At 45.5% G+C, this 16716-nt stretch overlaps 1 protein-coding gene across 1 annotated transcript in view; it reads right to left on the minus strand.

Moving 5' to 3' along the window:
* The window catches only part of LOC116996017 (killer cell lectin-like receptor subfamily B member 1F), a 30533-nt gene extending 14105 nt beyond the window's left edge, over positions 1-16428 (minus strand). The window contains exons 1-6 of the mRNA XM_033059184.1: positions 14199-16428; positions 12557-12694; positions 9507-9721; positions 7437-7511; positions 6797-6883; positions 4316-4534 (exon numbers count right to left, since the gene is read on the minus strand). Of these exons, the coding sequence (XP_032915075.1) occupies positions 4316-4534; positions 6797-6883; positions 7437-7511; positions 9507-9588 (463 nt within the window). The 5' untranslated portion in view covers positions 9589-9721; positions 12557-12694; positions 14199-16428. The remainder of the gene's footprint in view (positions 1-4315; positions 4535-6796; positions 6884-7436; positions 7512-9506; positions 9722-12556; positions 12695-14198) is intronic.
* Positions 16429-16716: the final 288 nt, after the last annotated feature.

Genomic DNA, 16716 nt, shown 5'->3' on the forward strand with positions numbered 1-16716 from the left:
GGAAACAAAGCACTTCCAATCAAACTTCTGCCCTTGGCAGGGATTTCCTTGCAAACCAGAGCTGCTCCTAAGCCCTGAGACTTCCTGTGGCTTTCTGGGTTTGCTGGGGTTTGTGTAGTTCCAGAGAGGCCCCAGGGTGGCTTCCCCTTCCCACCCCTCTGGTGCACAGCTGCTGCCTCTGCTGCCTGCTGAAGGCTCCCAGTGAGGGCCAGTGGCTCCCAGGGAAGAGGCTTTTCCCTGGCCCTGCCTTCAGGAGAGCCCACTTGAGCCCAGGGGGCACATTCCAGCAGCTGCAATATGAAAACAGAAGGGCAGAAATCTTTAACACAGCACAGAATGCTCTCCCAGCCTCTCCAGTAAAGTGATTGCAAGCAAAGAGCCCCTCCAGCTCAGCTTCCTTCTGGAATAACTCTGCACATCCTGGGCTCTGACACTGACATTGTTCTGCTACAGCTCCATGTTCTTCCTCTGTTCCTTGCAGATTGAAAGTCAGGGAAAGAAGTGCAAATCCATTTCCAAAGCATCTTGATGAGAGCAGTCAGTGAGGAAGAAGGCTGGTGTGAGGAACATCAAAAGGTGCTTTCAAGTCAGACAGAGACAGCTTTTCCTGCAGGATTCCATTTTCCCTTCCAATGGCCACAACATGCTGGGTAGAGATTGTTTGACAGAGCAAATGTTTTCCCAGTGGTAAACCAGGCCAGCAGTGTCACTTCCTCAAGGACTTCACAGAGCTTTCTCCATCCTGCAGCTGATGGAGAGAGCCATGAAAGGCACCAGTAAAGGAGGAATGATTCTGCCTCCAAGGACACACTAAGAAGGAAAATTCTTGGAGTCACAAAAGGCCCAGGGTCCCAAGAGCCACTGAAGCACATGGGGAGAGCATTGGTGACATTCCCTGTCTCCTGATCACAGCTCACTTTTCCTGGTGCTCCCTATTTCTGCTGTTGGCTTGAATTTTTCTGAGCAGGAAAAGCTCTCGGGAATCATTTCCTCCTGTGCACAATCTCCAAGGAAAAGAGGGCAGAGCACGGTGTGGCCATTCCCTGGTGGTCAGTCTCACACTTCTCACCAGCTCCTTCACAGCTCACTGTGCCTTTCATTGTTCTGTTTTCTGTCCAGCTCAGCTTCTCTTGGCACTCTGCTCTTCAGGCCTTCGTGGTCTCTGCTGCTCTCCATCCTGTGCCCTTTCGCAGCAGATCCCAAATCTGACACTCCTTCCCTTCCCCACACAGGACTGGGGCTGATTTTATGCCCAGAGCTGTGCTGCTGTAGGATCCTTTCCCTTCTGCTGATTCCCATTTCCCCCACAGGCTCTGGGATCCCATGTGCTCATGGAACAGTCTGGGACAGCAGAAGGTTTATCCACACCCACCCCTGACTTTGTCCTGTCCATCCTGGCAAGGACTGGCCTTGCCCTTCCCCACCAGATCCCAACCACAAATCTGTGCTGCCCTTCCCTTGTGGCTGCAGGCAAGGCCAGGCTGTGACCAGCTGGGGAAGGGTCTCCTTGGGCACAGGCAGGCCTGGGAACACTGCGCTGTGCATGGATGGGACTTGCAGAGCCAGGATCTGGTTGGGATCAGCCCTGGCCCCAGCCTGGACTCCTCTCCCCTGGCACTGCCTGCCTGCAGGTGCCACCTGTGGCATGAGACAGTCCCAGAGTGCTCCTGTGTGCCAGAGCCAGCTCTTCCAGAGGGGATCCAGCCAGGCTCAGACAGCATCAGGGAAAGGCTGGGCTGAGCTTGGCCATGAGTCTGGAGGGGGCTGCAGGAGTCCCTGGGAGCAGAGATTGGGCAGGTGAAGAGAAATGAGACACATCCCATCCACGTTTCCTACGGCAAGCTGGGATAACAGATCAGCCTGGAGCTCTTGTTCTTAGCTCTCCTTCTGAGGCCTTTTTCACAGTGTTACAGTTTTTCACACATGTTTTCTGTTGTTTCGGCTCCATGACAAGGTGCAGTTGATACATTACCAAATCCAATGACCGCGCAGTGATATTCAGGTCCGTATATACTGAATCTGATCAGGGAAAAAAGTCAAACATGATTCCATTCCTGACATGCAGTGAAAGGCGGAGTGGCACCTGCTCAGCTCAGGTACTCTCCCTGTCATCAGGAACTGCCTTGCTGCAATCTCCCTCCCAGTCCTCACTTTCGCCCCCCACATCTCCACAAAAGATTCTGGACAATGCTTTCCCATGCAGAAACATTCCCCTGCTTTGCTCCCCTGCAGCCAATGGTGCTGCCATCACCCTCTCTCTTGTCCCTGCCTCCTGTCTCCTTCCTTTCCCCAGGGAACTGCATCCACTCCCATCCTTCCTTGCCCAGCACAACTACAGCTGTGTCCTCTCCTGCCATCCTGACAGGACAGCCCTGTGCTCCCTGGCACTGAAAGGCTCCCTGGCCTTGGCACAGCCATGTGCTCAAGCACCTGCATCTCCAGGAATCAGCTTCCCCCAAAGCACAGGCCCTGATCTCCCTTGGGCTCTCTGCTCTTTGCTCTGCCTTTGGCATTTTCCCTTCCCAGACACTGCATGGCAGGGACTTGCTGGAATGAGCTCACATGGCTGGGTTATGCTCCACGTTGTTGATCCACTTCCACTTCTGCTCCTCTGGAGAGTATCTGAGACCAAGTAAGTAGTATGAACCTTCTGATTGTGTGTGAAGGTAATTCTGGAAAGGAAGCCAACAATGGGAATACAATGAAACAATGGAAATGACATTTTCTTCAGCAGAGGCACAGAAGTCTCAGTGCTAAACTCGCAGCCCAGTTTGTGTAGCATGTATCCAGGTACAGCCACTCTGCCCAATGATCCAGAGGATGAATTTCTCCATTTTAGAGGCCCCTTATGAACAAAACAGAAGTAAGTATACACGTGTGCTGCCATTTTAGCTGGAATTCTTGGTTCAAGAGGTGTGGCTCAATACCTGGGGACACTTTTCCCTTCTCATGGGGAGGACAAACCCTTCCCAGGTTTTGCTAAACACTGGCTCACACAAAGGAGTGTCTGTTCAACCTCCTTGGCCTGTGAGTAAATCCCTGTAGAACCCCAGCCAGCTGGGCAGGGAGTTTGCTCCTTCCCATGGCATCAGGCCTGGCCACAGAAGCTCCCAGGGCCAGCACTCCAAGGCCCAGGAGGCCTCTCCCTGGGCAGGGCTTTGCTCCCACTGCCAGCACTGGGGTGTCCATGGCTGGCAGCACGGCCCAGAGCCCAAGGACATGTGGCAGGAGCTGGCACAAGTGTCACTGCTCAGCCCTTGGCCAGGCAGCTCCAGCCCCTGAGCAGCTGCCCCAGCACTTGGATCTCACCAGCTCTTCCCTGCTCTCAATGATCACCAGGTCTGAGCCCATGGCAGTGCATTCTGCATGGGAGGAATTCCAGTCCTTCTTTCCCTGCTCTGGAGAAAAGAAGTAGCATTTTCTCCCATGTTTTTTCCATGGTGGGGGACAGCCTGCAGAAGGGAAGAAGAGGTGTGGAAAATCCATGTTCACACTGACCAAAGGATGCCATGACAAAAGAGAGGTCAGAGAGGCAATTGCAGGCACACAAATGCCTGTGTGCTCCTGCTCAGAATTGGCACCAGAGCACCAGGGATCCCCCACAGGCTCTGCAGCTGATCCCAGCCCAAAATCACCAGGCAGGACCCAGACAGGGAGCAGCACTGCAAACATGACCCAGCCTTTGCTATCCTTGCTCAGGCCAGACAGAGAAATGCTCAGGGCACAAAAGCAGCTCTCCCACTGCCAGAGTCTGCTTTGCCTGATGCACAATTGGGCAGCAGAGGTGCTGCTGAAAGCACCAACATTTGTGCGCATTGCCAGGCAGGGCAGCAGCAGGAGCAGAGAGGGGGAGCAGGAAAGGGGGATGGCATTCAGGGAGACAGGGCCTGCAGGAGACACTTGGATTGGGCATCCAGCAGCTCCTAAAAACCACATGGAATTGCACTGAGATCAAAGGCTGGCAATGGAGGGGCCTTGGCAAAGCAGCACAGGCACATTGTCCATCCTGCTCCCTGCAGGGCTGGCTACCAGAGGCATTGTTCCTCCTGTCCCTGCCCTGCCTCACACTGCTCTGCTCTGGCAGCACAGAGGCATCACTTCTGCCCTGTGCAGCAGGAATGCAGAGCTGAGCCAGCCCTGCTTCCAAAGGAGGTGCAAATGCAAACCCTCCATGGGCTCCAGAGCTCTGACATGGCAGAGGGGTTGTTTGTTTTCCTTCTGAACAAAATCCTCACACAGTTCCTTTTCTGTCCCCTTAACAGTCAATCCCACAGGCTCCTGGCAACTCCCTTTGGAATGACAGAGGATTGCCTACCTGGTGCCTGTCCCTGGCTGGGGGGTGACTTTGTTGAATTCTCTTGGATAGTGGGGGAGACCTTTTGGCTGGTGGGAGACAATGATGTTGAGTCCTGTTGGCTGGTGGAGCTCAGTATTGTTGAGTCTGGTTGGCTGGTCGTGTACCACAGTGTTGAGTCATTTTGGCTGCTGGAGGGCTGTGTTTTTGAGCTGTTTTGGCTGCCTACAGTTGGAACATCTGGAAATAAGAACAGAATTTCTGCTTGCAAGGAATGACCACTCTGCCATGTGCTGTCAGAACTCTGCTGGACCTCTCTGACCCCCCATCACCCAATACAGAATGCTAACTTTGCCTCCTTGCTCCTAATTCTACTTTGAAATCTTAAAATCATCAGGTCATTTTGCATGAGTAAAAGACGACACTTTAGTTCATTTAAACAATTTATATCCAAATAACAGTGTATTTGTCATAACAAGGCCCTATGGAAAATTCATATAAAAAGAATACTTAGAATAAACTCTAAATGCAATAGTTTTTATTTGGAGCACAAGTGAAACCCCTGTGCTCTTCAACTTGAGAAATTAAATACAGGTACTTTTAAAGTTTAGATCTCAAGTGACTTAGGAGTATTTTTTCATTTCTGTAGCTGTTCGGATCCAGCAGTGATCCTCAGAAAAGAACTGTAACCAAAGTCAGTCCTGGATCTAAGGCCTCTCCTTTCCATATTATACTTAAAGCTGTATTAAATGCAAATTTACACCTTTTTATTTCACTTGCTTTATTATTTGTTTGTTACTTGCCCCACCCTTTCTTGTTTGACATTTTATAAATCTCAGGGCACTGACAGATATCAATTCTGAACACTTTGCTTGAAAAGAAGAAGGAATTCCCACCCCAGTCCAATTTTTTAACTTCCAAGGATAAAAGTCTTTGCCATGTCTTCCCCATGTACATCTCTGAGCTAGTGGCAAAGTCAGAAACTTGAGGTTGGAAGTGTGTCAGGATTTCCCAGCTCCCAAAGGACGGACAGAAACAAGCAAAGGCATCCGAAATTTAAAAAATGATTCCTTGAAAACATGCAAAGGAAATAACTAATAGATCTGTTTATTTTTTTTTCTGATGGAAGTGCAAAATATTATTTATCTTTTTTGTAGTTCAAAATATTTCATGATCGTAAGCAAAATCCCTTAGGATGAGATTCACAGTAACTTCACAATTATAAGCCGCACCTGATCATACACTGCACGTTACAATACAGGATGTGATAAAAGGTATCTATTCTATCACCATCTGTTGAGGGTGGGGGCAGTGATCCTTATCTCCATGGGAGATATTCTGCTAATGGGCCATCCATTGAAACCAGGCAGGGCATTGTTCTTTATCTTTTCACAACCCATCCTTCCTCCAGCCAGTCATTTTCTGCTCATGGCCATTGAGTCCCACTGTGGGACTGATAAAATTACTGCATCCCATTGGAAGTTGCTCCAGTCAGGGGGAAGAGCCCAACATTTCTTACCAAGATAAAAACAGAGGTTTTGGGACACTAAGGGAGCCCCTTTCTCCACTGGACTCCAGAGGAAAACCGGATTTCTCCACATCCCCACTGGAGCTCCGGAGGGAAACTGCACCTTGTACAGGAGCACTGCTCCAACTGAGCCACATCTGTCACTGCAGGAGGATGCAGCCACCATTTAATGGGACTGCTACCAACACCCTGCCTGACGGGGTGTCAGGTTGTACTCTGACTTTGTCAGGGTTTGGGGTTTGTTTCTTTGTAGTACTGTATTTCTATTTTAATTTCCCTAGTAAATAACTGTTATTCCTAATTCCCATATTTTTGCCTGAAAGCCCCTTTGATTTCAAAATTGTAATAATTTGGAGGGAAGGGGTTTACATTCTCTATTTCAGAGAGGCTCCTGTCTTTCTCAGCAGACACCTGTCCTCCAAACTAAAACAACAACTTTTCATGCTTTGTCTGTATGTAAGCAGCACCTGATTATAAGCCACCATTCAGGTTCGGACCAAAATTTTAGCCAAAAAGGTGCAGCTTATAATCATGAACTTACTGTAGTTGCCTCCTTCAAATGAATTTAAAATAATTCTGAATTAAAGATTTTTGATGTTATGGACATCTTGGTCTCATGATACAACCTCATCACCTTGTGGGATTCTCACAGTTAACAATGATATTACAGGTAGGCATTAACAAATCTTTCCTTCTTTCTTCAAAACGTATGTATAAGAAATTATTTGTCATTTGAATGTTGCCAGCTTTCCATTTGGGTTTTGGCTTTTTTATCTGTTGGAATATTAAACTTTCAAAACACTTGACTTTCTTACAGATTTTTTTCTCACATCCATGCTTGGCTAAAAAACTGCTGTCCTTTGCCTTCAATTGTAACTTCTGTTCCTGCTGGCTTTGTGTATCATGGCCTGGACATCAGTCAGTGGGACAGAGACACAAATCAATGCTCTTATGACACTAACAAAAGAACTTACATGTGATTATTAAATACACTGCCAGGACCAGCACAAGGATTGTCACCACACATACAGCAACACGTTTTCTGGAACAACAGCTTTTACCTACAGAGGGACAGAAAAATAAAGATTAGGGGCACAGCTGGACAGAAGCCCCTTCCCTCTGCATTCCAAGGTGCCTTTTCAGGCTCACACTGGGAATCTGGAGCATTCCTGATCTGCAGGCTGGAGCCAGGCTCAATGTCCTGGTGCTTCCCCACTGGCTCTGCAGCCCTGTGCCCAGGGAACTGAACAGATCCCAACCTAACAATGATTTGAGGAGAGGTGAAAAGGACGAGAGTCCCCTGAGCAATCAATGTCCACCTCTGCTTCCTCATCTCCTTTGGTCACTTTTCACTGCTGCTGGGAACAGGGGCTGGGCTTGGGGTGTCTGGGTGTCACCCATCATATTTTTACATTCCTTGGCCAGAACAGCCAACAAGTGTTTAGGGACACAGAACACAACAGCTCAGCTGCCCCTGCTCTGAGTGGGGAAAGCAGACAATTGTATCCTCCTGCCTCCTCATGGTTTTGTGTCACTGCATGTTTGGGCACCAGGATCAGCCCCTCTCCCCCTCTTGGTTAAATGCCCAGCACTTCATCAGACAGTTCAACTCACCAGATGATTTGCACTTTGCTGCAGCATTTGTGTCTTGGCATTTCACTTTCACTTCTGCATAGGTACAGCCTGAGTCTGGGAACAAGAGCAGAGCACAGAGAGAGCTGAGAATCCACTTCAATGAAACAAAGATGACTGGAATTGTGAGAAATGCTGAACACAGGACAGCAACTTGTTGATGTGACTGTAGTTAACCAAGCATAAATGAAATTTTTCTCCATTAGAGGCACTGATCTGTGCTCTGTGTGACCAGGGACAGGACCCAGGGAAGGGCTGGAGCTGTGTCAGGGCAGGGTTAGGGTGGATATCAGGAAAAGGTTCTTCCCCCAGAGGGTGATGGGCACTGAACAGGCTCCCCAGGGAATGGTCACAGCCCCAAGGCTGCCAGAGCTCCAGGAGTGTTTGGACAGTGCTCTCAGGGGTGCACAGGGCGGGATTGTGGGGGTGTCTGTGCTGGGCCAGGAGCTGGACAGAATGATCCTTGTGGGTCCCTTCCAGCTCAGGATACTCTGATTCCGTGTTCCAGGATGACACTTCCACCCCTGGAGCACTTGCTACAGGCAGAAACAGATCTGGTTTCTCTTCAATGCAGACAATACCAGAGAGGACAGGGGCACAGACCCACATGGTCAATCTTGACAAAAGGGGATCAAAGTGCCAAGGTTGTCCTAAGGTTGTTCTTCCACACAGGAATGGTGAGATTGACTAAAACATCAAAGCCTGAAAAGTGCAGATTGCGCTAAATGTGGAAGCGTTTTAGATCTTACCAGATTAACAAGATACCCTGGAGAACAGTGAAATCTATTCTATCATTTGTAGGTAATAAATAAAAATCAGCAGGGAAGAAATCATACAGAGAGGAAAGAAAGATCAGAGGAAGATAAAAAGTGGGTAGAAGTCAAAAATATGATATTGTAATATTATAAAACTCTCAAAGTCATCGTGATACACAACACTGAGCCCCCTGGGTTCTCTCACTGTACAGAGCTAAGATAGAAGCCTGGGTGTGAGATCTTTTCAGACAATGAAAACAATATCTGGGAAATCTTGGCATAAATTCAGTAAACACATAGAATAATTGGTAGGGATTTCCCTGAAAGACACAAGCAGAGAAATATAAAAATCTTACTGAAAATCCATCAAAATTTGGAATAGGAATACATAGATTAAATTATAAGGAAAATGAAACTTGTAATCAGGTGGAATCTACTGTGATCAATTGAGCCACGAATTCATCTGTTTAAAGGGGTGATTAAACCCTGTTTCCTGGTATGTTCATAACCCCACCCATCTGAAAAGACATGTGGAGGTTTCACACTTTGTGTAGAAGACAATCACCGGATGGCAAGTCATTTCTGACAGAGTGAAAGGAGTGTTATTAAAAAATTAAAGAAAAATGAAAATGAAATACAGAAACACACTGCATGAAGTCTTATTTTTTAGGATTTTTGCAGACATTGCAAAACCAGTGCAAATTTATGCAATAATTTTAAACTCATTAAGGAAAGATAAATCCTCGGTTAGAGTTCTGCAAAGTGTTTGACCCTAAATCAGACTAAACCTGTCCATGAACCATTTCACACCTGTGCATTACACCAGCAGTTGGTACAGCCAGAGTAGCAGGAGGAGCCCTCAGGCAATGCCTGCCGTGCTCAGGGAGCAGGAACAGCTGTGCACCAGGTGCTGCAAACTCCAGCAACAGCAGCCACTCCATCCTCGGCACTCTGCTGCAGGAATCTCAGTCTGCTGGGGGACACCAGGCCTGGGGCAGGAGCAATGGATGCTCAGCTCTGGAATAGTCTCCAAAATGGATAAAAACTGCTCCTCATATCACACCAGAGACACTGCCTCACACTTGCACCTTAGCAAGAGAAAAGTAGATCTGATAACAACTTGTCTTTGTAAATATAAACAATCCTATTTGGACACTGCACCTGCAGTTTTCCAGCACTGGCCCTCATGCTTCTCTTGTGCTCTTTGGGGCTTTGGTGCTCCAAGGAACTCTCTCAACAGATGGGAGAGAGAGACTGGAGAATACAAAGAAAGCTCAGTGCTCAGCACTGGACCTACCTTGGACATCAGGGACCGTCTGGATTCTGGGTCTGGTTAGTTCAGACAAGTTCAAGTCAGCATAAAGGACATTTTCTGCCATTCTTGTTCTACTCTCTTCTTTCCTCTCTTCTCTATTCTGAGAGTGATGCTCTGGGCTGGGTACAACTCAGAGTTCTCTCCTCTTTCTAGCCCTCAGCAGGAAGTTCTTCACTCTTCCGGTCATACATAAACTTCTAAAGAAAAGAGAAGTCTATTTCTACTTCATCTTTTGATAGCACAGGGTTTTATGTCAGTAACATGAGAAAATGTAAGTTCATGGACTCGCTGAGGTCACCTGTGTTGGGAAGTTGTGCTGGTATTAGAAGTGTCTTGAGTTCCCAAAGCTTCACACACCCACACATAAAACACTTTGCCCTCCTGTGTCCTGAGCACTGTGGGCTCTGTTCTGCTCACAGACATTGTCTGCTTCTCTGCAAGGGAATTCTGGGGTGAAATGTGGATTCAGAAACAGGGATTGGTACAACCTGTTTTGGGAAGTGCAGAAGGTGTTTAATATGCAAAGGCAGCAACTGGAATAGTGCAGCCTAAAGAAAACAATCTCATGGCTTTCCAGGTTTGTAATATCCCTCTGGGCAGCTGGGGTCAGCTGTGTCCCCTCTCAACTTCTTGTGCATCCCCAGCCTCCTCAGTGGTGAGGTGGGATGACAAACAGAGGATTCTCAATCTGTTTAATCTCTGCTCTGCAAGAACAAAAACATCCCTGTGTTCTCAACACTGTTCCAGCACAAATCCAGATGTAGCCCATACCAGTTACTATGAAGGAAGTTAACTCTATGCCAGCCAAAACCAGCCCAGGGCCCTAGAATTTAAGAAGGATGTGAAAGCCCTTGAAGGGAGGCTCAGAGGAAGGTGGTGGAAGGGTTAGAAGCAATGTCCTGTGAGGAGCTGCTGAGGTTTGTCCAGTTTGGACAAAAGGAGGCTGAGGGGTGACCTCTTTTCTCTCTCAAGTCCCAGCACAGGAAGGACATGGAATTGTTGGAGAGAGTCCAGATGAGGCCAACAAGCTGTGGCTGCCACACACCTTGCAGTGTCCAAGGTCAGGTTGGAAGGTATCCCTGCCTATGACAGGGAAGATTAGGGATTAGATGATCTTAAGGTCCCTTCCAACCCAAACCATTCCATGATTCTATGATCACTGTATTCCTGTCTTTACAGAACTACAAACATTGCTTTTCTGATTAAGAACAAATTATAGGAAAAAGTTGAGTGGTTTTTAATAAAATAAATATCAATTCTGGCTGATCTTATTTCTTTCACAAAGAGACAATATTCTAATGGAAATATTCTTTCAGGGCCATCAGATCTGGAAAACCCTGTGCTTGCCAGTGTTAATGGCAGAGGTTTCTTCAAAGGGCCAAAGATGGGTTCTGGTATTCTGTGCCTCATGTGCCATAATCAGAGACCCAGAGAAGCCAAGCAAACATGACCTGTGTGAGAGAAATAACAGGAACTGAAGCAATTTCTGTGGTGGTTGAAGACTCAGAAGTTTGTACTGCGGTCAAATTAAGGTTTCAGTGGCACAGAGAGACCTGACAGAGAGATGTATACAAAAATTCTGTGACAGTCATCTAAGTAGGGGGCCTAAAAAAGGGACTCTGACCGAGGCCTGAACAACAGGCCCTGAGCCAAAGCTGCCTCTAGATGAACCTTACAACGAAATGTTATTTATATATTCAATCATTATGAACTATTGTTATATGTGTTTGTTTATTGGCAAAACATGTGTTTACCTTTCCATATCCAGAAGCTGGATAAGGCCACATCTGGCCTAATTATGGGGGTATACAAACAGAGACAACTGTTGGCTCCCCCTTGAGCCCTGGTCAAGCTTTGGGAGAAATGCAATGGGTGAATGAAACTAAAAATTATGTCAGCTTGTTTGTTTGAGAGTATACAAGCTGGGCTACTGTCACAATAAAGTTGGGAAGTCATTCCATATCTCCACAAGGGTGGATTAGGTTGGAAAGAATCTTAAAGATCATCTTGTTCCAAACCTCTGCCATGGGCAGGGACACCTTCCAGTATCCCAGGTTTCTCAGAGCCCCATCCAGCCTGGCCTTGGACACTGCCACGGATGGGGTAGCCACAGTTCTCTGGGCAACCCAAAGTATTCTGTGATTTTCCAGTTCCACCAACTCTTAATTCTTTTTTTATTCACTTTTTTTTTATTATTAGGGAATTGGATTACCCATTTGCCAATTGTAACATGAACTAAGTATAGGAAACAGCCATCAATATTTCCATCGAGTTCAATCAACTTTTTTGGGTTTTATTGCTGGTTTTCTGGAGTGACAAGCACATGACAGCACCAATCCCACAAATTTTGCCATAAAAATAGTGCCCCTCTTTCCTGTGGAATATTGCCTACGCTGATCAGCAGGTTCTGCTGCATTTTGAGGGAGTGCTGACTGTGTGGGCCGGTGCTCTTTGAAGAAGGAAGGTGCAATACCCCACTGAGTTGGTGCTTTTGAACTCCATTTGACAAAGAGAGTGCAAATGGGGGGGAAGTTAAAAGGGGGCCCCAGCTCCCCTTGTAAATCCTTTTATGTGATACTGAGATGCTTCATAACTTCATAGTAGAACACCTAATTTCTGAGCTCTTAGCCACACTTTTCAGCATTTTAATGTATACTTATTATTTCCTCTATGGTATTGTGTATTTCCCGCAAAACTATGATAGAGAGTGGTAAATAGCTTCAGTGAATTAAAGATATTTTAATGTGGGTGTGTGTGGGTGGGACAATGGCCCTGTATGTCTGTGTTAATAATTCTGTTTCAATTCATTAGCACACAATGCGTTTGGCTTCCTAAACTCTAGCTAAGGGCATGGGTAACATCTGACAGCATTTTCCTAACAAATAACCCCTCACACTCCCACTTTACTCCTACTCTTGCCAGCTCCATTTCCATGTTTCCAAGACCAGTCATGTCCATCTTTCAGCCTGTGCAATCCCAAACTCAGTGTGGCCATGACCAAGACAGAGAAGAAGGAGAAATTTTTAACATACCAGGCTCTTGTCCAATACTTACATTCTGCAATCTCAGGTCAGAGGTGAAGAATCTTCTCATCAGTTGAGTCTGATGGGTCTCTGTACCTCATCAAGATTTAGTAAATTCAAAGATAAGTAGTCTACAAATCAGCTACTCTGAAATAGATAAAATATTTAAAATCAAATATATATTATGAACAAAGAATGCAGTAAATACTTGGAAAAACAACCCTCCTTTGTGAAAGCAAGCCTTTTGGGCTGGTTTTTTACCCCTTGACAATACTCAGATAATGACATTTTTTTGGTCATAGTAAAAAGGAAAATGAAAACAAAAACCAAGGATGTGAAAGAGGCTTAGAAGGAAGATTTCAAATAGAAAACCTCACTTAAATTCCACTTAGAGTAACTAGGTCTTTCCCTTAAACTAGTTGTGCTTTGTGTTCAATAAATAAAGTAGATTCAGTAGATGTGCTTGACAGCTGAGGAAATGTGGATTTTTCTGGATTTAACGTGCTTATGCAGACGTAAAATAGCTGGGAGATATTCTGATATGCAAAAGATTTGAAAAAAGCTGTAATTTTTGTGGGACCAAAATTATTTTCTAGTATAAACAAAGTTTCGACTACCAAGGAGGAAAAAATCATTGTTAAATATGTTTTCTGAAAATAATGGAATGTTCAGTTCTTTTGAAATCAAAAATTACAATTTTTCCTTTCTTTTGGATGAAAGAGAATGTTATTTTAGGATAAATTAAGTGCTTTGGGTTTACCCAAAAGCATTTTTTAAAAACCATTATTAAACAAATAATAACAAGTGTTTCATCTATTTTTACCTACAGTGATTCACAGCCAAAAGTCCCTGTCTGGGTCACAATTCAAAAAAGATTTTAAAAGTGGCTATGACGAGAATAATTTTGCAACCCGCTGATGACCATAAGGAAGGCTGGCTACCTTACTCCCTCCAAAGTTTACCCATTTTTAGAAAAACGTTGCAACATATTTTGTGCAAAATCTATTTTACTGTTGTGTGAAAGAGGAACTGAAAACAGCTGAACAAAGTAAAATCAGGCAACCGGGAAACACTTCACTGGTATCAACTCTTTCTCTTTGTATGTGGATAAAATTAAGTTGCCTGCTTCTCTTTTACAATTAAAGCAAAAGAAAACAACAGCCTGCTTTTTATTTAGCAGCATTGGTGGCATTTTTTCCCCTCTGAACTCCAGCTGCTTTAACATCAGGTGTCTATCCTTACAGGTTGCCTAACAGTGCAAAAAACAATTTCAAAAGGATGTCCTATCCTATGCCTGATAGATTTAAGTGTGCCAGAGCCTCACCAGCCCTCACAGGGAAAAATTTCTTCCTCATATCCAATCTAAACTTTCCCTCTGCCAGTTTAAATCCGTTCCCCCTTGTCCTGCCATTCCAGGCCCTTGTAAGAGCCCCTTCTCCATCTTTCCTGGAGGTTCCCTCCACACACTGCAAGGCCACAACTAGGTCACCCCCAAAGTCTTCTGTCTTCCAGGCTGGAAAATCCCAATTCCCTCAGCCTTTCCAGGCTGAAGATTGACAATCCTCTTAGCCTTTCAATACACCTTTTTTCCAACATACTTGGAGCATGACCCTTGGCAAAGGGGGATGAAAAAGAAATTTGTTCAACTTACAGAGAAGCAGATGCTGCCATTTTGGAAGGCACTTCTTTGTCACAATGTCAGATCCAGGCAGCTCTCCATGAGGGCTGAATCCACATGCCACCCAGCCAGTTGTGTGGATGCACAGCTCAATCCCATCAGCTCCTGCTCCTCATGGTCCCAGCAGAGGTAGAACATGCTGGAAGAATTGAGGAAGGTGGGGAAATGCAGCAGTGGAGATGCAAGCTGGCCAGATCAAAAGCATGGGAGGAACAAGAGGAAGAACATTCTCTTGATTCCTGAGAAGAACATCACCATCATTTCTGCAGTCTCTGAGTCCTGCTGATACCTTGGGCAGCCACGAGAAGTCCAGTTTATATGGAAGTGCCCGAGGCTGGGCCTGTTGCCAGGAAGGAGGGCTGGAACCCGACTGTTCTATATTCAATTTAAAATGTAGGAAAGATCAACACTTTACATAACATGCCCTGGCACCTTGCCCGAGTGAAACTGTACTAAGCCATCTCATATACATCCTTAAACATTTTTAACAGCTGTTTTGTACTACAAAAACCAAAACAAGGCAGCCAAGTGTTTACCTCCTACTCAGGGTGGGTGAATGTTGGCTCTCCTCACCACGTCGAAGGGGCTCTTCTTGTCTTGCCATTGCAGATTTTGAAATGAACCCTGATTATGCCACTGTGGTGGGATGGTTAAATTTGTTGGAAAGAAGCTCAGTCTTAATGCCATGGTTTATCAGAGGAAGCTGTTGTGGCACATGTAAAGGGCTGCTGTTACAGCAATCTGGAAGAGTAGATTACGAAAAATGCCTCTGCACCACGTGCTATACCTTGGTGGGAACGAGTCAAAGGAGAAAAGTGCATCAGCTCTTGTCCTACCTGAGACCGTTCAGTGTAATGTCATAGAAGCCCTTTTTTGGGGTTTTTTGTATGATTTCTGACCAGTTCTGCCAGAAAGTACCTCATCCATCATCTCCAATTTGCTCAGTTGTATAGTCCACTACAAAATTTATCCCAGCCCTGTGGGTTTTGGACAACAGGGTAGTTTATTCCTATTAACTTGTAGGGAAAATATAGAAAAGTCATTTGTATTATTTTTCTGGGGCAGGCATTAGAAGAACAGATGAACAACAGAGAAGGAGAATTACCTAATCTGATCCTCAGGGATACAGTCTAAAGAAATAAAATTGCACACAAATTTCTTGAATCTCAGGTCATATTGATGACAGCTCTGCTTTAGACAGCAAGTATATTTATGCTTCCTTATTTCAGTTCTCGAATCAAATGCAAATTTTTTATACTGTCTGCTCCAGAGAGACCCAAGACTCTTTTTGGGGGGGAACTAGGGCTGAGGGATACAGTAATGCAATGAGTATTTGAAGGCTAGGACAGCACAGGGATATCAAAACAGAGAGGCTTTGGCCCCTCTGGGATATGAGTCAAAGACAGAATTAATCATGAAGTGGGAAGGGGGAAAGGCAAGGGAATCTGCATGTTGCAGAGCTGCCCATGTGAGAAATTTTCACTACGGTTTGTTCTCCACTTTTAGGAAGAAAATCCCTTCCTCACAAGGAGAAGAGTCTGAGATAGGAGGATGCAACTGAGATGCTGCTGGAATGTTCAACTCTCCTGGAATTACAAGAAGTGGTTTAGCTCTGTGACAAGGATTGGAATTGCATGGTCTCTTGGGTGAACAAGATGTGGTGGTGTTTGCATGGCACTGCTGAGGGGCGTGGGAGAGATGTGCAGGAGCAGGAAGATACCACAGATTGGCAGTGAGCAGCATGCCAAGCAAGATTTTAAAATTATAGATGACCTGAGAAGAGGGAGGAAGATAAAATCTGCTTCCTTAGAAAACTAAATGCTTGTACAGAAGCCAAGTGTGAAAAGAAAGAGGAGAGTCAGAACCACAGGATGCAATGGCACCTCTGAGTATCTGCCTCAGGCAACAGACAGAGACAGGCAGGAGGGAAAGCAGTCAAGTTTCACTGAGTTTTTTCTCTGGGGATTATGATGATGTGCAAAAAACTCAGGAGGTGAAGAAGGAAAATGCTAGGCCCAGTGCTCTCAGAACAGCCCTGATTGTTCTAGTGCTGAAATCCTTTACAGGTAGCAGACTCACAGGCAACTTTCACCTCACACCTCCCCAGCCCAGCCCCTCCCTGTTACAGTGCAGGAAGCCACAGAGCCCTGTTATATAGATAGGGTCAGTTGAAGCAATGGTAGTATCATTTCACAACTTTTGAGTTCTGGTGAGGTTATTTAACACCTCTGTTCTTTTAGGACAAATTTTAACAAAAAATTCAACTTCAAAAGAAATTTGGTCTAAAAATGTTAGAATGCTGATACCCAAATAGGCATTTAACAGTGGTAACTTGAGCCTACTGTAACTAGGCTAAAAAATATTCTTACATTCAGCTACTCACTTCTTTCACAGCCCTCTTCTCCTTGTCTGAATCCATCCTAGATTCTCTTTATTTCAAAAAACTATAGCCTTTATGGAAGATGGTGCCAAGCTGACCCACCTTTTGCCA

Source organism: Catharus ustulatus, chromosome 4 (assembly GCF_009819885.2).
Source record: "Catharus ustulatus isolate bCatUst1 chromosome 4, bCatUst1.pri.v2, whole genome shotgun sequence".
Taxonomy (NCBI): domain Eukaryota; kingdom Metazoa; phylum Chordata; class Aves; order Passeriformes; family Turdidae; genus Catharus; species Catharus ustulatus.